The following is a 23,562-nucleotide window of genomic DNA, read 5'->3' as shown; positions in this document are numbered from 1 at the left end:
AAGACAAGGACACAGGTTTCTGTAAATGGGGCAAGCCACCAATCCTGAGAAAGAAGCGTGAACAGTGAGGAGCTCAGGACAGTGTGAGAACCAGGCTGAACGCAGACTACTGTAAGCCTCGGAACCCTGACAGACCGTCTCTCTCCCTGACCAGACTTAGCCAGGCTCTCTGGAGCCCTCCGCTCAGCCAGGCCTGACCTTGGGCTTCCACCTCTGGCCTCGCAGAGTCCAGTCTCAGCAAAAATCCTGCTGAGTCCGTTTGGCCAGAATCCCTTGCCCTCCATGTCTGACCAGCTCCTCATCTTCCAACAACCCTTGGGTAACAGTGGATCACCCTAGCCTGCCTTCGACAGAATCCTGAGGTCTGTCAGCAAAGGATCCCCCTACCCTTTTCCATCCACCAACTCCCTCCATTCTGCTCCTCAGCTATTAATCTCCACTTTCCAGGTTCTATCTGAAGTGGAGCCCAATCTCTCTTCCCCACTGCAAAACCCCAGAGCAGAAGTCCTATCTACTGCACAAATCCTACAGAAAGTCCGCTTTACTGCTTTAACAAGTGTCCGAATAATTATTTCTTTAGCAAAACGGAGCTCCAAGTCTTCCTTGACCCAAAATGTGGGAACCACCTGGTCTGGAGCTGGGGCTGGCCTCCCCACCAAGACCCGGGGACAGAGCAATCTGCCTGGCCCTGGAGTAAAGGGCTGACATAAGACAGCCAATCTGCAGGCTGGCCAGACAAGGTGGAGGTCTCTTCATGACAACGGCCACTCAGCGGGCAACCAGAGCCTCTCCCTAGAGCTGCCGGAGGCACAGAATGAGCCAAGTCCTGAGCACAGCAAGGATGCCACAGACGGGGGATCACAAGGCTCCTGCTGCATAAAGTCACCAGTGGAATGAGCCGAGGCATCAGGTGAGTGGGGCCCAGTCACCCCTCCTCAGGAAGCCCAAATCTGAACACAAAGTGGCCCTTTCCCTTAATGCCATTTTTCTATGAGCCCAGCTTTGCTCAGGTACCCCAAAGGCCCTCTAAGGCTGTGAGCGCAAGACCTGGCCTTGGGACCGCTCGTCCTCGGATATACTGTGGCCCTCAGCGCTCCCAGGCTCAGGACTCAGACCTCCCGATGTAGATGAGTTTCAGGGGATACACATTCAATCCGAGCAGTTGCTAGGGACTCTTTCGTAGGTGTAAGGACTAGGAATTGTTCCTCAAAGCCTTTTTTTTTAAAGCTCTCTGGGCCCTGCAGAGTAGCTTGGCACAGGTCCCAGCAGCTGGTACACATCGTCAGGGAAAACCCAGAGAGGTCATCAAACCTCTCCTCAGGCTCAAGCCCTGCCCGGCCCCTTGTCCTGGCCTGCCTCTCCCCAAACCTTAGCCCTGCAGGAAAGCCCAGCCTCAGCTCTCCCAAATTCCAGAGAACACGCAGTCTCAGGCAGCACCAGGAGCTCCCCTCTCACCCAGGATCCCAGAGGCCGCTTTAGAGCAAGTTGCCATGGCGCTGGGCCATAGAGCGCGGGCTGGCAGAGTCCACAGAGAGAGGTGCCAGTTCCTTCAGTTATCTAGTTGACGGACACCAGGACTCCAAGCCTTCTCCCTGGCTTCTCAGCAAGGAAGGCAGAATGGACCTTGAGAAGGGAAGGGTTTAACCCCACCCTGCCCAGGCACACTGAAGCTCAGCTGACCAGGCATCCCAGAGGAAAACCACAGCACGGCAGAACCTGGCCCAGCCCCACCCCACCCCACCAAGCGCAAGAGTAGAGGAAGTGGGGTTCCCAGAATCAGCTGCTGGTGAACACTTTGCTGAGAGCTGTCAACGTGATGGCAGCGGTCCCAAACCAGAGCGTCAGGCCTAACGCCGGGACTCAGTCCTGCTTCTCGGACCTGAAATGTGTACTAGAGCTTCACAGTAACCCCGTGAGAGACAGAAAGGGCAGATTCTTCTCTCATTACAGATGAGAACAATCAAGTTCAGGCAGGGGGAAAAAAATCAAGGACTTGTCCAGGTCCCTTGGGCTAGAAAGGGGGCACGACCTGAAAGGTGGCCTCCCCGCTGTCTATCCGACAAGCCAGACAATGTCATTTGTCTTCATGCTTGATCGGCAGAGGCACCGAACACTTCCCACCGCCAGCCAGGACTGTGCTGTTCCAACACAGGCGCCTGCCCTTCTCTGAACAAAACTATGCTGTTTGGTAGAAAATGAATGTGGGGGCATAATGAATACCCCACATTGATTCAGAGAGGACACCACAATAACAGAAGGTAAGACAAACCAGGAACACTGGCATCCACCTAGGCCGAAAATTCACAAAGCACTAGTCTCCGGAGTACCCCGAGAACTCTGGTGATCAGCCAAGAGTGAAGCCATTGCTCTATCCCCCCATGACCTCTCCCCCTATTCCAGATGGGAAAGCAGAGAGGACCTGAAAAAGGAGGAATCAGGAATAAGCATAGTAAGTTTACCCAGTAGAGAAGCACCTGGGGTCTCAGTACCTCCACTAGGGTTTCCTGGCCCTGTTGAAAGTCACCAGAGACGAAGCAGGTGACAAAGCCCAAAAGCCAGTTCCATAGCTTGGCTGGCTCTTTAATATGCCTCAAGAGGGGCTCAAGTGGAAAACTGCAATTAATGGAGGGGTTCTACCCCCCCCTACAGCCAGACAACCATCCCAGTCCCACACTCAATCAATCTTGTTCTCCATGCGTTTTAGTGACCTCGTTAACCTTTCCTACAGGCTTACAAGCTCAGCGCCAGAGTCTCCGAAATGGAAGAAGAAGGGCAAGGCCTATAGGGGTGCTTCTACCTGTTCCTGCTTCTAGAAAAGATGGCCTCTCCTACCAGCCATCTATGGATAAAGCATGGGGAAGTCCAAGAACTTCAGGGCTGATGTGCCAGGGCAGTGAGGGGGAGCAGGAGCCCACTTCCCTCCCCACCGGCATTAATATCCCTCTTTAAAGGCCACCAGGACCCCGCAACAGAAAGCAGGGGTAATCATCCCAGTGCATAGCCCTCAGCACTGGGCTAGGAGCTGAACATGTGCTTAGGAAGAATCCACAGCCTGGGACTCACCACGAGTCCTTGGGCCCATAAATGAATGCATGAATGAGCAAAAGAAGATCCATGGAACTCAGGTAACTTGCCCAGGGTCAGAGAGCGAGCTGCCTCTGCAGACTACACATTACCAACCCAACCCACAGTCTCGCTCACCCTCCCTCTGCCCTTCAAATACGGAACCCCAATTCATCGTTAGCCTCAACAGTGTTTCTTCAACTCATGACCCATGTTTCTGATGATGCAGAAATGTGACACTCAGGCCTGGGCCTGGGAAGAAGTCACAGAGCAGGAACGGTGGCAGGCAGAGGGGAGGGAGTCAGTGCTATTGACCAGATGTCCCCAGTCCTCTTCCTCACCCCACGCTCTAGGGGTCAGTAGGTCCACATGGCTGCTTCGGCCACTGAAATGCCGCTTCTGGGCAGGAGCCTTAAGAGCCAGGGTGAGACTGACAGCACTCTTCGTCCCTCTGTCCAAGGGTCTGGAATGTTCAGTTAATCCGCATGGGTTCGCAGTGAGAACAACAGAAAGCACATATGCAATGGATATGGTGTGAACAGTAAATAAACTGCTGCTGCTTTAAACCTCGGAGATTTGGGGATTGTTATGACAGCAAACCCTGATCTATCTAGACAGACAGAGGCCACAACTCACTCCCCAAGACTCCCTGCCAGGCAGTGATGGGCTTCCCATTCCCTGGCCCAAGGGAGGCAAAAGCTACATCAGCAGTGCCTCACCAGGGGGTCAGGGATGCTGGCTGCATGCCCAGGCAGATGAGATGCTTTCAGAAGCAGGGATCAAAGGATCCTGCACTGAAGGACTTACCAGCTCCACTGTGGGCCAGCCTTGTACAGCGTCCTAAACACCTTTCATACAAAGGCTCTGTCTACATTAGAAATGACGAGAGTAGCTTACATTGAGACCTGGAGCAAGTTACTCTGTGACCTCTCTACAACAGTGTCCTCCTCTATCATATGGGATGGATACATTATGTCGGTTCAAGAGTTAAATGAGTTAATGTGAGTAAAGCTTCTAGGATAGTGCTTGGTATACAGGTCCATAACAGTAAGTCTCAGGGCACCTGGGTGGCTCAGTCGGTTAAGCATCTGCCTTCAGCTCAGGTCAATCCCAGGGTCCTGGGATCCAGCCCGGGATTGGGCTCCCTGCTCAGCAAAGAGCCTGCTTCTCCCTCTCCCTCTCCCTCTGCCTGCTGCTCTGCCTACTTGTGATCTCTCTATCAAATGAATGAATAAAATCTTGTTTTAAAAAAGAGAGAGAGAGAGTAAGATTCAATAAACTCACTGTTACAGCACTCTCAAACCTTCCACAGAATGGCTATAAACTTTCCATAACCTCCACTAGGTCTTAGCTGCAGCATAGGTTGCCCAGGACGGGCACAATGGTACTCTGTAGGCTCCGCCAAACTGAAAACCCATCACATCCCTGAGCTCACAGTGACCCAAGTAAGGCTTCAGAAAATGTCTCCAGAAGCTAGGGCTTCCAGAACTCCCTGGCCTCCACTATCACCATGACCTGCAGGGCAGGGCACGAGGCTTGCCCTCCTATTCTCAAACATGGGAAACCCTCACCTGTCCTCAGAGATTATCACAGCTCCCCGGCTGGTAAAGGAAGGGAACTTCCCTGGGCAGCCAACCCTCTGCAGGCCCTTCTCCTTCATACCTTTTCTTCCTCAAGGCAGCCACCTTCAGAAGCACCAGTGGGTCTGGAGTCCTGCTTGCCTGGTTAGTGCTGCTTAAGCTGAGATCAAGCCCAGATCAATAAAACACCAGAGAGCACCTACTACCTATGTCCAGCCTGGGTTCCAAGACCACAGGGGGCTTACGGGCCAGTGAGGGAGTCGTGAGCCTGGAACAGCACCTGCGAACAGCAGCTGGCCCCTCTCGTATGCCACAGACTATCAATCATGCTTTGTTAAATGACCTGAAGGTCACATTTGATGGTCCAAGCAGTGCAGTTCAAAAATGCAAAGATGGAGAGATCAAGAAATTCTCCAGCTGAAGGTGGGACAACAAAGGATGATGAAGTAAGAAGGGAGGGAAAAATCCCTCTAGTGGCCTGTCTCCCAGACCCTAGGGATCCTCAGACTGGGACAAAGTTTGGAGAGAACTGAGAGAGGAGCTAGAAGGGTCTATGAGACTAAGACAGGAGAGGATGCATTCTAAGGGTGCCAGGGCCCGGGAGTATCCCTGGAAGGAAGGGTGCCTCCGCCAACCACAGGGCTAGCTGGAAGTAGAAGGGATCCAGGGGTGCTGGGGGTGCTCCGAGAGCCCAGACGCCAGGTTTCCCTTCACATATAGGGAAGAGTGGCCCAAGCACTCAGCCGGCATTAACTTCCCCTACTTTGAGGTCAAAGGGTAGGAGGAAGGCTACTTTTTAGGATTTGGCAGGCAGCTACACCCACTCCTATGAGCCCAAGCAACCTCCATCCAGGAAGGAAGACCTCTAGAGAGCAGACCACTGGAGAGAGCACACCAGCAGAGGCTCTCATGTAACACCCTGCACTCACCCCCCCAAAACACCTGAAGCCCCCAGACACCACCAGGGCGGGACAGCCACTGAGTGTGCACAAACCTGGGCACTCATCACAGCTGGCAGCCATTGGCCAGGCCAGTACCAGGGCCCATGCCTTCCCCCAGAATCCCCACGGAAGGGACCACTTCTAGCAGGCGACCAACTCCAGGCATGTCCCAGAGGTCCCAAGACTGAAGTCCCTACAAACACACACACACACACACACACACACACACACACACACATCTTACCCACTTGCACCACCACCGCTAGACACACAAACTTCCTACCCACTGCATCATCACCCTTATACACACACACCCACACAAACACACACCCTGCCGGCACCACCACCCCTCCATGCACACACACTTCCTACCCACCCGCACCAGCACCCCTCCCCAGCAGGAGGAGCGGCGCGAGACCAGACAACTCCGTAACCACAGACCCAACTCCACCGAAGCTCTAGTTAGGTCAGGAGCCGGGCTTTGCTCCCAAGCACAACCTCACACGACCAACACGAAGCTGGCTCACCCACCACCTACTCAAACTCGGGCCGCTCCAAATCCGTGCAGGGCAGTGTGGGGCGCATAGCCGAAGTGAACCACTCGGTGCACACCCACCCCGGGGCTGAGGAGGGGACGGTCCTCCCAGGTCTGCAGCACCCTCTACCCCTGGCCGGAGCTCTGGGGGGACCGAGGGTCCCTGGCCGAGCCGAAAGGAGTGCCCCTCCCTGGGTTCGCTGTCGGGGACAGGGTGCAGAGCCCCTACAGGCTGCGGCGGCGGCGGTCCGGCCCCTCTCTCCCCGAGCTCTCCCACCCCGCGCGGACCCGGCACGCACCCGTCCGCGGACTCGGCCAGGACGCGGGCGACAGAACCCCCAGAGCCAGTCTGGTCGCCCGCCGCGGTTCCCACTCCGCCCGGCGCCGGAGTTCGGCTCAGCGGGGTCCCGGCCAAGGCCTCCAGCCCCTCGCCAGCGATCTGGCCAGACAAAGCAAGCGCCGCCCGCGGGGCCGCCCACGGGGCAGAGGCGAGGAAGCCGGAGGGGCCGAGCCCGAACCTGGGGAGCAGTCCTAGTCCCCAGAGGGCGCTCGGCGGGGCGGGGGGAGAGTCTGCCTCAGACAATGAGGGGGACAGGGCCCGACGCTCCAGCGGGGGCTTCGCGCTCCACTCACCCGGGCGCGGCTGCAGTGGCTGCGGCGGCGGCGGCGGCGGCAACGGCGGCGGCGGCGGCTCGGCCCAGCTCGGCCGAGGAAGTTAGAGCAAGTTCGGAGGCGCGGGGTGGGAGGGCGCGACTCGGGCCGTCCGAGAGATGGGGGCGGGGCACGGAGGGGCGGGGCCGGGGGGCCGCGGAGAAAAAAGCGCCGCTTCCCTGCGCGGTACAGGCCACCCCGCGCGCCTTGGGCCCCGCCCCCGCCCCGCCCCGCCCCCGCCCCACCCCCGGAAGGCCACGCCCTGGGCCCGCCCCTCCCGCCTCCGGCTCGCCCCTCCCCCAAGCAGCCTGGCCTTTCCGCCCGCGATGCCGCCGAGGCGGCGGCGGCGGGGCCTGGTAGTCAGCCAGCCCTTTTGTCTCGCTTTGGGGCCGCGGGGAGCGCTCGACGAAGGTGTGCCCCCCCGGGTCCCGACTGCCTTGCGGACGACTCGGCTGGTCCCCCCGAGCTTGCAAGAAACCTGAGTTGTGGGGGCCGAAGGGAGGCCACATCTCAAGGGGTACAGGGGTGATGGGTAGGGGTGAGCCAAGGATTAGAAAAATGGCCGTATTGAAAATAGGAGGCGGGGCCCCTGACTGGCTCAGTCGGTGGAGCAAGCGACTTTTGATCTTGGGGGGGTCTTCAGTTAAATCCCCCGTTGTGCATAGAGCTTATTTAATAAAAAGAGAGAGAGAAAATAGGTGCTCCTGCCTGGCCTGGCGGGGCAGAGGGGATGCTTCAAGAGAAGGGCAGTAAGTTAATATTTTGCACTTCTTTGCACACTGGGCAGCAAAGACCTGCTCCTTCTTGCCTTGGTGCTAAAAATAACAACCTTTCTTTGGACTGCCTGCTGAGATTTGTTCCTAAGATCTGTCCTGGGGAGATGGCTGAAAGCACTCTTGAGGAACATGGGAGACTCCAAGTATCACTAGCTTGCACAGGGGTGGTCAGGCAGCTGGCTAGGTACTGGCTGACCTCAGTGTTCTCCTCCTGCTTCTGAAATGAGACACAGGCGCACTCTGACTCTAAAACTCTTCCAGGGGGAAAAGAGCTGGGTGGGCCACAGGAAAGTGGCCACATTCTAGTACAAGCAACCAACAGGTGGAGTCCTATGCAAAGAGGAGATCTTGCAATGCAGACTGTTCGGTCCATTCCCCATTGTTTTTTAAGAGGAAGGCAGCCTGCCTGTGACATCCCAGGCAGCTCCGGGACCTCCTGGTGAACCTGTCCATTCAGTCACCCTTAAGCAGATAACTGAGTGCTCTATCGAGTGCCTCATCTGTGCCAGGTCCTATACGATGCTGAGGGTACAACAGTAAACAAGACTGCTGAAGCCTCTTGTTCCATAAAGCTTACTTTTAGTGGGGAAGACAATTACAAGTTGAGATAAATGCTGGAACAAAAGCAAGGGGCTGGGATAGAGAATAGGAGCCACTTTCCATGGAGCTGGCAGGGAGAATGTTTTTGAGGAGACGCTGAAGTCAAATGGATGAGGAGACAGCCTGGGGGAAAGCCAGGCAGACACCTTCCAGTTTGAGAGCAGTATGTGCTGAGGCCCTGAAAAAGGTAAGCTTCGGGCGTGAGAAGGAGCTGCCAGAAAACAGTGCAGCTTGTAGAGCAAGCCTGTGAAGGAGGATCAGGATGAAGTGGGGAGGTGGGCAGGGCATGCGAGACTGTTTGGGGATGGAGACTTTTTATTAAACCATTGAAGGGTTTTATGCCGAAGACTAACATGTTCTGGTTGACTGCTGCGTGAAGAACACACTGGGCGGGGGCGCCTGGGGGGCTCACTGGGCTAAGCCTCTGCTTTTGACTCAGGTCATGATCTCAGGGTCCTGGGATGGGGGGGGGTCTCTGCTCAGCAGAGAGCCTGCTTCCCCACCCCCCGCCCCACCTGCCTCTCTCTGCCTACTGTGATCTCTGTCAAGTAAATAAACAAAATCTTAAAAAAAAAAAAAAATACACTGGGTGGGTGGCAGGCAGAAAGAAAAGCAAAAAGACAATTAGACTGTTGTGGCAGCCCAGGCCAAAGATAATGTTGGTTTGGACCAAATTGTGGCCACAGTAAGATGAGTAGTTGAGAGAAGTTATTTTGGACATGAACTCAACAGGACATATTGGTAGGATGGATGTCACAGGAGGAAAGGGATAACTTTCAAATTTATGGCTGGAGGAAGCTGGTGGACAGGGCCTCATTGATTGGATAAGGTAACCTAGAAGAAAGGGACTAGAGCTCAGGGAGAAGCATCAAGAATTCTGCTTTAGCCGCATTGACTTTGAGATGCCCATCAGGGACCCAGTTCAATTGTTGAGACTAGGAGCTCAGAAGGGAGGCCTGGGCTGGGGGTGGGGCTTTGGGAGGCATCATCTTACAGATGATAAAGGTTGTAGAAGGCTGAGGAAGTTACTTGGGTGAGCCCGTAATTACAGAAGAGAGGGTTCAAGAGGAATCCCGAGGAGCCAAAGGAGCCAGAGCAAGAAAGAAGACTGAGCAAGAGAGGCTGAGGAGGCAAGAGGAGAACCAGAGGCTGCTATATTCCAGAGACGGAGAAAGGAAAGACTTTCTAGAACAGTGGCCGGCTGTGTTAGATGCTACTTAGAACTCAGACAAGATGAAGACAGGGAGCGATCCGTGGACTCTGGCAACATGAAGGACATTGATGACTGTGAAAAGGATAGTGTTCCAGGAGAACTGGGACGGGGAGCCAGACCATGGTGGAACTATCGTGTTTGGCCAGCTTGTCTAACAGGGAACAAGAAAACTGGGAGGGGTCTCGAAACGGATGTGGACTCACAGGAGACTTTGGCAGAGATAGCTAGATGACCCTAATAGCCATTCTCCCCCTGGCTACATGGTTCCCTAGAATAAAAGCAAGTTGTCAGACTCCCTTGCAGCTGGGTGTGGTCATATGACTTAGTTCCGGCCATCCCACAGTAAGAGGAGGCGTCCACGAACAGCGTCTGAGAACTAGCTATAAAGGGCTGTGGTGCTCTCTCCGCATCTGTTGCTCTTCCCCGCTCACTGGAGAACATGAATATGTGGCCTGAGCTCAAGGAACCATATTAGACCTCGAAGTGGACGGTGTATGCTGAGAATGTTAGTGCCACCAGTGAGACTACATCTGGGTTCCTAATGTTCAGGGAGCCACCACACTGGCTCTGGGATACCTACGTCTTGACTTTGTCTAGGAAAGAAAGAAATTTCTGTCTTGTTTAATCCTCTGTTTTCTGATGTCAGTAGCCATATTTGGCTTTAACTCTTGTTAGAATCCTGAGGGGTTTGTTGAAATATGGAAGTTACTAGAAGTTTATGGAGTGATAGGGATGATCCAGGATGGAAGGCAGGAGTGAGGACTCTGAAAAAAGGCAGAAGGGCATGGGCCCCAATGGAGAGGACACCTCTGATGAGGAACACCTCCACCGTTATTGAGGGGGGTATGGAGGCAGAGATGTTTCCAGTGAAGTCGGCCTTGGAAAGGCAGTCATTCACACCTGATGATATCTGCTGAATTCTAGATGTGAAGGAGGTCCTGAACTTAGAGCCAGGAGGAAGGAGAGAGTGAAGCCACCATGACGCCTCATGGACTAGCCGAGGAGCTCCTGCCAGCCTCAGCAGCCTCTGAGAGACCGCCCCCTTGTGGACAAGTTGGGCACGCTGCAGCAGGAGAGAAGAGGGTGAAGAAGGGACGCCTGGGTGGCTTAGGTGGTTAAGGGGCTACCTTTAGCTCGGGTCATGATCCTGGGGTCCTGGGATCGAATCCCGCATCAAGCTCCTTGCTCAGCAGGGAGCCTGCTTCTCCCTCTGCCTGCCGCTCCCCCTGCTTGTGCCCTCTCTCTCTAGCAAATAAATAAATAAAATCTTTAAAAAAAAAAAAAAAAGAGGGTGAAGGAAATGCCCACAGAGGCCCCATGGCCTCCTCCAGCCCCCACCAGGTCTCACCTGACAGTTACTTATGCCATTCCCAGCTGTCATATGAGACCCACCAGGCTTTACCTGACCCATTTTATAACAATCTGTGTGGCTTTGGAGCCTCAGGGATACTCAAAGCAGAGCAGGCCCATTTTATTTTCCTGGTGTAAAAAAATAAAAAGAATCAAGAGACCGACAGCCCCAGTTCCTAAAAGGGCTGGCTGTATTATAACCCGGGACTTAGTTTCCAGGCCAGCCCCTGGAACTGTAATTACCAAGAACACAGCTGAATTATATAGTGCAGACTACGAGCCTGAGATATGGGTTGTGGGAACAAAAACCAGTGCAGGAAGGAAGAAAAAGCAGCTGAGAGTTTCTTCTCCTGTTCCTGAACCTGTAAATAAAATGTTAAGTGGCAGAGCTTGGTCTTAATTGTCTCCTGACGTCCTCCTTACCCCTCCGGCTTGGTCGAGTTCCAGTTTTGGTCCCAGGGCTGCCTTTGCTCTTCCTGGACTCCATGCTGAAGCTCTGTGGACCAGCTGTGGGCGGGGAAGAGGGAGGAAGCAGCTTGAGCAGAAGCAGGGCTTGGTGTTGAAGTCTAAAGGTAAGCAGGGTGAGGTCCAGTCAGAGCTCCACAGTGCAGTACTGGGAACTGGGGATCACTCCTTCCTTCCTGAAACGTCCGTCGCCCTTGACTAGTTCTGGCTTCTGGCTCTGCCTCTACCTCCCCGGCCGCTCTTTCGGTCTCCTTGGTCCCTGTCCTCTTTCTCTTCCTGATCTTCTCCAAGTCTGTGTTCATCAGAATTCCACCTTGGTCTTTTTCACATATCTCGCAGTCCCAGGCAAATCCCAATTTTTCAGAATTACATTTTCCAGCCTCCCTTGGAGCTAAGACTTGCCATGTGACCTGACTTGGCCAAGGAGACATCAGCAGGTAGCTGTGGGGATTTCTGGGAAAGTTTCGCTTTCCTAACACAGGTGCTTCTGCTCAGTTCTTTTTGCTCTTCTGCCTGTCTGGAATGCATGTGGGAAGTAGAGCTGGAGTAGCCGTCTTATGACCAGAAGCTGGCTCTGAGGAGGACAGCTTCCTCAGTAGGGAGAACTCCAGAGCAGACCTACAGGGTAGACCTGGGACCTGAATGAGAAGCTTGTCCAGGAGATGACCTTCCCGTGCCCTTCCAGCACTGCCCTTCTGTGAGTCACCCATACCTTAATCACTTCAAATGAGAGAAGGTGGTTTTGCCAAGAGGAAGCCCCCCCCATGTGGCCAGATGAGACGTGAGAGGGAGGGAACAGATCAGAGAGGTTAAGACACAGACCCAGGAGACTGCTTGCATTCAACCCCCAGCTCTGTCCCTGGAAGTTTGGAAATGAGGGACGCACACAGAAAGTGAAAGTCACCTGACGGTATAAAAAGTGTTCCTTCGGGAATAATCTCATGTGAACTGACCTTCACAAAGCCATGCATTTATAAAACAAACGTGGGAATTAGTCCCAGGGAGTGACGCAGCCCTAAGTGGTAGAACCAGAACCATCAGCTTTATGTCCAACCTTCCACCCAAGACTGTGCCCCCGGGGAGTCATAAACTCAGGGCTTTGGGGGGCTGTTGCATCCCTGGGACCTCTATGCTCAGGCCCAGCCAGGAGTAATCCTGATAGGACCCTTCCCCCCAACCCCAGAAAGGGGAGAGAGAAGTACCCCTACACACCCCCTGAAGCAGAGCAGAGCATAGGTGGATGCAGCAGCCATCATGGGTGCCTCCGGGTCCCTGTCACAGCTTTTTGCTGTTCCCATGAGAGAGCGAGAGCGAGAGAGTCGGGGTGGGGGATAGGGTGGGGGGGGGGGCTTGCTGTCCTGGGGGAGTTTTGCTGGGCAGTTCCTGCCATGTGCTCACACTGCCATCTAGGGGCAGTTGGCTGAAACGAGATTATCCAGCCACTGCTGGGTGTGTGTGTTGGACCTGGCCAGGAGGGCTTCTCAATCCTTGTCTGACAACGGGGATGCCGCCTTCCTTCCTGTAGCTTTTGTTCTCTTGGCTCTCCTATTTACCTACCCAGGAAAGACCGCATATTGCACACCTCACTCCTTAGAGTCTCCTGATAGCCCCATAAGTGCTGCTGCTCTTCCCAGACTGCACTCAGCCCTTTCCCCCTGCCCCCTCACCTCTACAGGCTCTGTGAGGTCTCAGCCACTCCTGTGTCTTTCCAGGTCTTCTGTACACTGGCCATACTTCACGTTTATTGCCAGTCTTGCTCTCTCTCCTGAGCTGCCGCCCCTAGACTGTCTAGAATGACAATCCGATCCCGTCAACCCTCTCCCCTAAATCATTAGAAGTTCTTTTCACTGAATGTTCTACAGAGACTGACCGGGTCTGGTCACTGTGACCACATCTCTGACCACAGGCCGCCCTCACACTCATTGACCCGGCCTGCCACCTCCAGTGTGGTGGTGACCGCACACACCAGCATTCAGGATCAGGTGTTAGGATCTGATTGCTCAGGACGGAATTGCCCTTGGCAGAAGGAAGCAGCCTCCCTTCAGGCTCTAGGGCCCAATGTTCACCAAAGCCCCCTTTCCTCACTTCCGGACAACTGAAGAGTGACCCCAGCCCCTGCCTCCCCACCAGGTCAGTTGAGGCTTCCCTTGGAATGGCCTCACAGTTCACCCCCTCCATACTATATACCCCATCCCGCTTCCCCCCACTTCCTGCCCACAAGTCGCTGGATCCACTTCTGTTTCCGACGTGCCTGGCCTCCACACATGTCATCACCTCAGCTCAGAACGCCTTCGGTCCATTCCCTTTGACTGTGTGAAGATGCAGGAAGTAGAAAAGCCCTCAGGCTAGTCCCTTAATCGGGCTCTTCAGAATAGGTCTCCTCATCACTGGCTCCCAGAGCAACATTCCAACTCGGATCCTGATGTCTTGCTTTGTTTCTGCTGCTCAAGCTGCTGCTGGCCAGCTGGTCCCCAGCTTGCCCAGGGCTCCTGCCTGGCTTCTGCCCACTGCCTCCTCTGTCTTTGGCTTTTGCCCCCTTCCTTTCTCTGAGAGGCACATGCAGTTTCCCCAAGTGAGGTGCTTGTTCCGTCAGTCAGCTGTCACCACCCACATCCTTTCTTGGGCAAAACTTTTGTGCCAGTCTTGTAGGTGCCTGGCCAGCCCATAAGGTCCTGATGTAGAGCCTACGATCCACCCCAGGTCCAGTCACTGTGTCCAGGGTGGACGGTTTGTGACATGGGGATCTGGTGAGGGGCCTCCCACGGGAGGTATAGCATGCCAGCTCGCTGAGATTCCCCAAGAAAGGGCAGTGATGCGTGGCATATGGGTACATGTCTACCCTGTCTGCTGTTAGGGTTGCTGACTACAGATAATAAATTTAGATGCATGCATTCACATTTTGTAACCAGTCTTAGTATGAGTATGCAGATCCGGTTTTGGGATGACTGTATTCTTACTAGTCGATATTTAAAGGCAGTTAAAATATTTATGAGACTGAATCATTAGAATTAGGAAGACCATAATTGATTACATGTAACGTTTAAGTTTTTGGGGAAATCTACTTTGTTGAAATTATAAAAATTCAATTTATTAGTTGTAGAAATAATACAGGCATACCTCATCCTGTGTTTTGCTTTGTGAGGATTTGCATTTACTCCATTTTCTACAAATGGAAGCTTTGTGACCACCCTGCAAAGAGCAAGTCTCTTGGGGCCATTTTTCCAACAGCACTTGTGCCCTCTGTGTTACATTTGGTAATTCTTAGGATATTTCAGAGTTTTTCATTATTAGTGTGATTGTTAGGCTGATCTGTGATTGGTGACCTTTGATGGTAATATTGTCATTGTTTTGGGCACCATGAAACACTCCCATATAAGACAGAACATTCACTTGATAAATGTTGTGTGCGTCCTAACTACTCCACTCATTGGCATTCCCCTGTCTCTCTCCCTCTCCTCACTCTCCCTGTTCCCTGAGATGCAACCACCTTGAAATTAGGCCAGGGGCGCCTGGGTGGCTCAGTTGTTAAGTGTCTGCCTTCAGTTCAGGTCATGATCCCAGGGTCCTGGGATCGAGCTCTGCATGAGGCTCCCTGCGCTGCAGTAAGTCTGCTTCTCCTTCTCCCACTCCCTCTGCTTGCATTTCCTCTCTTGTTATGTCTCTCTCTGTCAAATAAATAAATAAAATATTTTTAACAAAAGAAAGAAAGAAATTAGGCCAAATTAATAACCCTACAATGGCCTCCAAGTGCTCAGGTGAAAGGAAGAGTCAATCAATGTAACAAACTTCATTGTCATCCTGTTCTAAGAAGCCACAGCTGCCCCATCTTATCAGTCTCAGCCATAAACATGGAGGCAAAACCCTCCACCAGCCAAAAGATTACAACTCACTGAAAGCTCAAATGTTGGTTCATGTTCTTTAGCAATAAAGAATTTTTAAAAAATATTTTATTTATTTATTTGACAGACAGAGATCACAAGTAGGCAGAGGCAGGCAGAGAGAGGGAAGCAGGCTCCCTGCTGAGCAGAGAGCCCGATGCGGGGGCTCAATCCCAGGACCCTGAGATCACAACCTGAGCCGAAGGCAGAGGCTTTAACCCACTAAGCCACCCAGGCTCCCCAGCAATAAGGTATTTTTTGATTAAGGTATGTACACTGGTTTGTTTAGACATAATGCTGTAGCACCCTTCATAGACATAAGTAATAAATGATAGTGTAAACATAATTTTATATGTACCAGGAAACCAAAAAATTCACTTGACTTGCTTTATTGTGATATTCGCTTTACTATGCAGTCTAGAACCAAACCTGCAGTATCTCTGAGGTATGTCCAAATGGGAATATGTAAAAAAATGCTGTTTCCATTTTCCTCCATTGCACATTAGACAAGGTGGGCACATTAGACAAGAGCTAGATGTGTTTATCTTTGTGCACGGAGCCCCTTGGGCATTAAAGAACAGCTGTGGGGAGCCGCATGGGGTGCTGGGAGCCAGTCAAGGGAGCAGGACCTGTACTGTCTGTATGTTGGGGGATGAGAGGGTGTCTGTCCTGTGCTGTGCCACCTGGCCCAGCTGGGACCAGTGGGAGGAGCTGGGCCGTGGATTGAGTTGAAGGGTTCACTGCTGGTGGCGCCCCCAGAACTCACCCCACGCAGCCCTGAAGTCAGCTCCATGGTTCTCTTGAGTCAAGAATCCTGAGGAGGAGATGAGAACCAGATAAAGGCAGCTGAGACCTCTGCCTGGCAGAAGGTTCAGAAGCTCCTTGCTTCAAAGGGCAAGCTGCACTGCCTACGCTAGAAGCTGGCCATGTCTCCAGGCGCAGTTTCCCAACCCTCAAGCCCGAAGGGTGCTGGTCTCCTCCTCCCTCCCTGCATGAGCAGTGCTGGGGAAGGGGTTGGCAGCAGAACTGGCCTTCTCTCCCCTAAGCAAGACTAGCACAGTCAGGAAAGGTACAAGGAAGGCTGGGTGCCAACTAGGTCTACTGGCTCCAGAAAAGCAGCTCTCCCACATGTTTATCTGAATTTGCATTTCTCTTCAGGCCTCTGCCCATGCAGGCCAAGGGGGCTTCCCCGACTCCTCAAACCATACGAATTTTGTACAGTTTGCTGTGGCCTGACTTTCACACCGCACCTATAACCCTCTCTGAGGGGGTGAGGGCAAGGGCATAGAAACTTCTGGTCAGTGAACCAGCTGCTGAGGTTTACTAAGCACGTAGGGTACTATGTGCTTTTTCAGTACTTTGCAAAAATTTTTCAGTACATTGTTAAAAATGTTGAATTAGTCAATGCATTCACATGGAACAAATGAGAGTTTAAGAGGGACATTTTCCTCCCACCTGTATCCCGAGCCACCAGTACTCTGTTCCTAGAGACAAATACTGTTACCAGTTTTTCTTTTTTTTTAAGATTTTATTTATTTATTTGTCAGAGAGAGAGAGAGAGAGAGAGAGCACACACAAGCAGACAGAGTAGCAGGCTCCTCTGCCAAGCAGGGAGCCCAATGTGGGACTCGATCCCGGGACGCTGGGATCATGACCTGAGCTGAATGTCGACACTTAACTGACTGAGCCACCCAGGCATCCCTATTACCAGTTTTTCAAGTCTTATCCCATCAATATGTTACAGCAGACACTGCTGGTTGAACCCGCAAATCCATTCTATTTTCTTTTTTTAAGGATAGAATCACCAGAGTTTAACAGATATAGAGCCATCCTTGAGAAAAACTACATTTCCCAACCACCCTTGCAGTTAAGTGCAGGCCTGAGTCCTGCCTGACCAATGGGATGTAAGTAAAATTGATGTGCTCCTCTTTCAGGTTATATCTTTTTTTTTTTTTTTTAAGCTTTATGTATTTAAGTAATCTCTGTACCCAACATGGAGCTTGAGCTCACAACCCCAAGATCAAGAGTCCCATGATCCTTTGACTGAGCCAGCCAGGGGCTCCCTTTATACTAATGGAAAGAAGTATGTTTAGCATTTGTCAAAATTCAACGTCATTTCATGATGAAAACTCTCAACCAATTAGGTATAGAAGGACCGTTCCTCACCATAATAAAGGCCATATATGACAAGCTTGCCACTAACATCATACTCAATGGCATAAAGTTAAAGCCCTTTCCTCTAAGATCAAGAAGAAGACAAGACTCACCCACTCTCACCATTTCTATTCAGCTTAGTCCTGGAAGTCCTGGCCATAGCAATTAGGCAAGAAAAAGAAATAAGGCATCCAGATCAGAAAAGAAGAAGTAAAATTATCTCTTCAGATGACATGGTATAAGAAACCATAAAGACTCCACCAAAAACTTCTAGGACTAATAAATGAATTCAGTAATGTCACAGGATGCAAGATCATGCAGAAAAGGAAAAAAAAACCCTCAAATTATTAAAATCATAAATAAGGGAAGGACCATTATTATGAACTTTTCAGAAATAAAAGGATGATAATAGAAAAAAGAAAGCAATCCCATTTACAGTAGCATCAAGAAACAATAAAATATTTAGGAATAAATTTAATCAAGGAGGCAAAATCTCTCTACACTGAAAACTGTAATGACAGATCAAAGAAGACAAAAATGCATGGAAAGATATGATATCCCATGAATTAATATTGTGAAAGTGTCCATGCTACACAAAACAATCTCCAGGTTCACTGCAATCCTTATCAAAACTCCAATGGCATTTTTTACAGATATAGATAAAACTACCCTAAAATTTGTATGGAACCACAGAAGACCCTGAATAACCAAAGAAATCCTAAGGAAAAAGAACAAAGCTAGAGGATCACACTTCCTGATTTCAAGCTATATTACAAAGTTATAATAATCAAAAAAGGATAGTACTGGCATTAAAAAACAGGCATATAGATGAGTGGAACAGAGTAGAGAGCTGATGACGTGGCTGTCTATGTTTTGTTTTGTTTTGTTTTAATAGATTTGTTTTATCAAGTTGAGGAAGTTCCCCTTTATTCCTATTTACTAGGATTTTTTTGTTGTTTTTTTTTGAGGGTTTCTATAATGAGTGGGTTTTGGATTTTGTTAAATGCTGTTTCTGCATCTATTGATATGCTCATGTAATTTTTTTTCTTTAGCCTATCGTGATGGATTACATGAATTGATTTTTGAATGTTGAACTGCTTTCTACACCCATGATGAATCCCACTTGTTTGTGATGTATAATTCTTGGTATACACTGTTGGATTTAATTTGCTAATTTTTAAAAACATTTTTACATTTATGTTTATGAAAGATATTTGACTGTACTTTTCTTGTAATATATTTTCTGGTTTTGGTATTAGAATTCTGGTCTTGTAGAATGAGTTAGGCAGTATTCACTCTACTTCTACCTTCTGAAAGAGATTGTAGTGAATTGGTATAATTTCTTCTTTAAACATTTGGTAGAAATTTAGCAGTGAACCCAGCTGAAACTTATGCTTTCTGTTTTGGAGGGTTATTAATGATCACTCAGTTTCTGCAATAAATATAAGTCTATTCAAATTGTCTGTTTCTTCTTGTGCAAGTGTTGGCAGATTATGTGTTAGGTGGAAATTGTTCATTTCATGTAGGTTGTCACATTTGTGGGTATAGAGATGTTCATAGTATTCCTTTATTATCCTCTTAATGTCCAAAGGGACTATATTAATGTCCATCCTTTCATTTCTGATGATAGGAATTGATGTCCTCTCTCTTTTTTTACTTAGTCTGGTTGGTTACAGGCTTACCAATTTTAGTGATCATTTCAAAGAATCAGCTTGTTGGTTTAGTTAATTTTCTCTATTCATTTTCTGTTTTTGAGTTCCTTGATTTCTACTCTAATATTTATTTCTTTTCTTCTGCTTACTTTGGATTTAATTTGCTCTTCCTTTTCTAGTTTCCTAAGGTAGAAGCTTAGATTAATTGATTTTACATCTTCTTTTCGGATATATGTATTCAGTGCTATAAAGTTCTTCTAATCACTGCCTTCACTGCATCTCACAAATTTTAATAAGTTGAGTTTTCACTTTCACTTAACTAAAAATATTTTTATATTTCTCCTGAGATTTCTTTGTTGGACCATATGTTATTTAGAAGCATGTTGTTTAATCTCCAAGTATTGTGGGATTTCCAGCTATTTTTGTGTCATTGATTTCTAGTTTAATTCCACTGTGGTCTGAGACCAGACCTTGTATAATTTCTGTTCTTTCAGATTTGTGAAGTTGCGTTTTATGCCCCAGGCTGTGATCTATCTTGATGAATGCTCCAGGTGAGCTGGGGGAGAATGTGTCTTTGCTGCTGTTTGATGAAGCAGTCTATAGATGCTCATTATATCCAATTGATTGATGATTATTGTTGAGTTCGATTATGTCCTTACTGGTTTTCTGCCTGCTGGTTCTTTCTATTTCTGACACACAGGTGTTGAAGTCTCCAGCTCTAATAGTGGATTCATCTATTCCTCCTGCGGTTCTGTCAGTGTTTGCCTCATGTGTTTTGATGCTCCCTTGTTAGACATATACACATTAGGATTTTTTGACTTTTTGGAGAGGAATGCCTGTATTGTATGTAATACCCATCTTTATCCCTATAACTCTCCTTGCTCTGAAGTCTACTATGTCTGAAATTAATACAGCTACTTTCGTTTTCTTTGGATCATGTTAGCATGATATATCTTTCTCCCTCTATTTACTTTTAATGTATATGTGTCTTTATATTTAAAGTGAGTCTCTTATAGAAAACATACAGTTGGGTCTTGTCTTTTCATGCACAGATACAGAGCCATCCTTGAGAACCTCTGTTCTTGATGGAGTTTGACCATTGCATTTAAAGTGGTTATTGATAGGGGTGCCTGGCTGGCTCAGTCAGTTGGGCACCAGCTCTTGGTTTCAGCTCAGATCATGATCTCAGGGTGGTGAGATGGAGCCCTGCATCGGGCTCCACACTCAGCACAGAGCCCGCTTGAGATTCTCACATTTTTCTACCCCCGCCCTGCTTGTGTGCACGTGCTCTCTCTCAAATAAATAAATAAGTAAATAAATAAAATCTTAAAAAATAAAGTGGTTATTGATATAGTTGGATTAGTATCTATCATATTTGTTGCTTTTTTTGTCCTTGTTCCTATTTTGAACTTCCACTTTTTTTGTCTTTTGTGATTTTTTAACTGATCATTTTATGATTCCATTTTCTCTTTCCTAGTATATCAGTTATTCTTCCTTTTTTAACTTCTTTCAGTGATTGCCCTAGAGTTTGAAGTATACATTTGCAACTCATACAAGTCCAGTTTCAAATAACTCTACACTATTTCATGAACACTGTGAGAACCTTATAATAACAAAATAATCCTAATTCCTCCCTCCCATCTGCTGCATCATTATTGTCATTCATTTTACTTATAGATAAGCATAAATATAAGCATATATAATTGAATGTACTGTTACTATTATTTTGAACAAACCTATCTGTTAGATCAATTAAGAATAAGAAAAATGTTTTTATTTTACCTTCACTTATTCCTTTGATGCTCTTTTTTCCTTTCTGTAGATCTATGTCATTTTCCTTCTCTCTAAAGCAGACATACTTGCAAAAAGTCCCCCAATTTATGTTTGTCTTAGAAAGTCTTTATTTCACCTTCATTTTTGAAGGATAATTTCACAGGATACCAAATTTTAGGTTGGTGGTATTTTTCCACATCAACCCTTGAAAAATTATACTCCACCCTCTTCTTGCTTGCAAGATTTCTGAAGAGAAGTGGGGTATAATTCTTATCTTTGTTCTTTGATAGGTAAGGTATTTTCCTCTGATTTTTCTTTCCTTTTGATGCTTTGCAATTTTAATAGGATATACACAGTTGTAGGGTTTTTGTTATTGTTTATGTGGTTTTTGTTTGCCATCCATCCTGCTCGGTGTTCCTTGGGTTTCTTGATTCTGTGGTTTGGTGTCTGACAATAATTTGGGGGAAATTTTCAGTCATTATAGTTTGAAGTAGTTATCTTGTTTCTTCTCTTTCTTGTATACTTTCTCATTGTGCCTATGTTATACCTCATTTTTAGTTGTGCCACAGTTCTTGGATATTCTGCTCCATTTCTTTCAGTCTCTTTGCTTTGCTTTTCAGTTTGGAAAGTTTCTCTCAAGATATCCTCAAGCTCAGTGAATCTTTCCTCAGCTGTGTCCAGTCTGCTAGTAAGCTCATCAGAGACATTCTTCATTTCTATTGCGGCATTTTATATCTCTAGTTTTTCTTTTTTAAACTTTCCTAAATGTCCATTTCTCTGCTTACCTCGTCTATCTGTTCTTGCATGCTGTCTACTTTATCCGTGAGAGCCTTAGCATATTTATTATAATTGTTCTAAATTCTCAGTCGGATGATTCCAACATCCCTATCGTATCTGAGTCTGATCCTGATGCTCATTTTGTCTCTTCAGACCTAGACTTTTGCCATTTAGTATACCTTGTAGTTTTTTCTTGACGGCTGAACAGGATGTAGTGGGTAAAAGCATTGCTGTAAAAGCCCTTTAGTGATATGGTGATAAAATTTAGTAATGTGTGTCTGTTGGCAGGGGACCGTGCTCTATAGTCCTGTGATGAAGTGTAAAGTTTTTATTGAGCCTGTGCCTCTGGCCTGTGAACTGCACAAGTGCTACTTAAGGCCCCCGAACCCTCACCAACCCCCATAAATGACACAGGATGGCCACAGTGGGTCGTGGTTAGGCATTTCCCTTCTTGCTCATGGAAAGCGAGAGCCTGCTGGAGTTAGATATGGTAGTCCCTCCTTATTTGCAGGGGGTATGTTCCAAGACCCCCGGTGGATATCTGAAACCGTGGATTGTACTGAACTCTATATATACTGTGTTTTTTCCTCTACATACATACTTAGGATAAAGCTCAATTTATAAATTAGGCACAGTAATAGATTAACAATAATAACTAATAATAAAATAGAATGATTATAACACCATACTGTAACAAAAGTTATATGAATGTGGTGTCTTTCTTTCAAAATATCTTATTGCCCTCTACTCACCCTTCTCGTGATGACATGAGATGATAAAATACCGACACAATGAGATGAAGTAAGGTCACTGACATAGGCATGTGATGTAGCATTGGGTTACTGTTGACCATTTGATGATAGGTAACAATCATATGCTTCAGGATTGTGGTTGACCATGGGTAAATGAAACTGTAGAAAGCAAAATCACAGATAAGGAGGACTACTGTATTTCTCTTTTCTGGGTCAGTTAGGTTCTGATAAAATGGCATCAGGTTAGGCTCCAGTTAAATGGTTTTTCCCCAATAGTTTATTGGTCTTTTGATTTTGCTTATCGTTGTCATGCCATCCAAACTCTATTATTTATTCAGCACCAGGCTCTGTCGTGATAGCTGGGGAAATTGGAGTGAAGAAGACCAACACTTCCTTGCTTTCCTGGAATGTCCAATGCATTGATCCCGTGGAGGACAGAAAAACAACACAGAGATCTGGGCTGTAGGTTTGGTCCTAATGAAGAAACTGTGGGGCCTGTGGCTATGCAGTACAGATGGAGAAACGGGCCTAGAAATGGAAGACCCCACAGTTTCATGATGAATTGGTGGTCCAGTTCTGGAGGCTTAATTAGAGCTCTTTTCTATCAAAAAAGCTGTTCCTGACCACCATTGGATCTTGTAATATTGTCTCCACAGAACTGTTTTCTTCCCATAAAGTAAGGGGTAGTAGGATCAAGATTGGAACTGATTTGGTCTGTGTTAGGGAACATTTAGAGTAGGAAACAGACCAGCCCATCCTGCTGGATGAACAGTGTTGATAAAGGCCTCATCTGCTAGGGGGAAGTTCTGTAGGCAGTTTCCCTATAGGCAGGGCCAGCAAGGCATTTCTTGTCCTCTCCCACACCATTGCTAATTATGGCCAGACCAGCCCTGAGGGAGTACTTCTAGAATGAGGAGATTTTCTCATCCAATCTTTGGTTACTTTGAAGCGACACGGGCAGGTTAAATGCTTACTTTTTTTCCCCCCCAGGTTTTAAAATGAACTGATTTCTTATCATCATCCAAAATTTTTCTTTTTTTTTAAGGGTCATTATGAACTTATGGTTTTAAACATATCTGACATGCTTTAATCCATCGCAATTACAACAATACTCAAACTGCCCCATCTTTAGCAAGAAAGAGCTTCCTCCCAGTGGATCCCAAGTCCTTTCTTTCTACAAGCTTGCAGTAGTCTTTGACAACAAGATGTTCCAGGCTTCTCTTGTACACTTTCTGTCCCAAGCCTGCAATCAGCCGTTTGGAGTCCACTGGATATCAGAAGACCACAGGCTGAGCTTGGCTGCCTCGTGGGAGAGTTTCTTCATGTTTCTCAGATGAACAACATGGAAATCAGGGCAGGGTTTCTCTTGCCTAATTCTGCAACAGATACTCTGTCCAGGGGT

At 48.4% G+C, this 23,562-nt stretch overlaps 1 protein-coding gene and 1 long non-coding RNA gene across 2 annotated transcripts in view; one reads left to right on the top strand and one right to left on the bottom strand.

Annotated features, from left to right (window-relative positions):
• Positions 1–11,508, bottom strand: part of TSPAN14 (tetraspanin 14) — a 57,697-nt gene extending 46,189 nt beyond the window's left edge. Inside the window, exon 1 of the mRNA XM_047702237.1 lies at positions 11,133–11,508. Within this exon, the coding sequence (XP_047558193.1) occupies positions 11,133–11,196 (64 nt within the window). The 5' untranslated portion in view covers positions 11,197–11,508. The remainder of the gene's footprint in view (positions 1–11,132) is intronic.
• On the top strand, positions 8,098–23,562 carry LOC125084651 (uncharacterized). Its single transcript, XR_007122658.1, has 3 exons — positions 8,098–8,333; positions 16,847–16,956; positions 23,206–23,562. It is a non-coding gene; the product is annotated as an uncharacterized LOC125084651 (long non-coding RNA).

Source organism: Lutra lutra, chromosome 14, assembly GCF_902655055.1.
Source record: "Lutra lutra chromosome 14, mLutLut1.2, whole genome shotgun sequence".
Taxonomy (NCBI): domain Eukaryota; kingdom Metazoa; phylum Chordata; class Mammalia; order Carnivora; family Mustelidae; genus Lutra; species Lutra lutra.
Note: the sequence above shows the minus strand (reverse complement) of the source record. Positions and strands in the feature narration are given on the sequence as shown.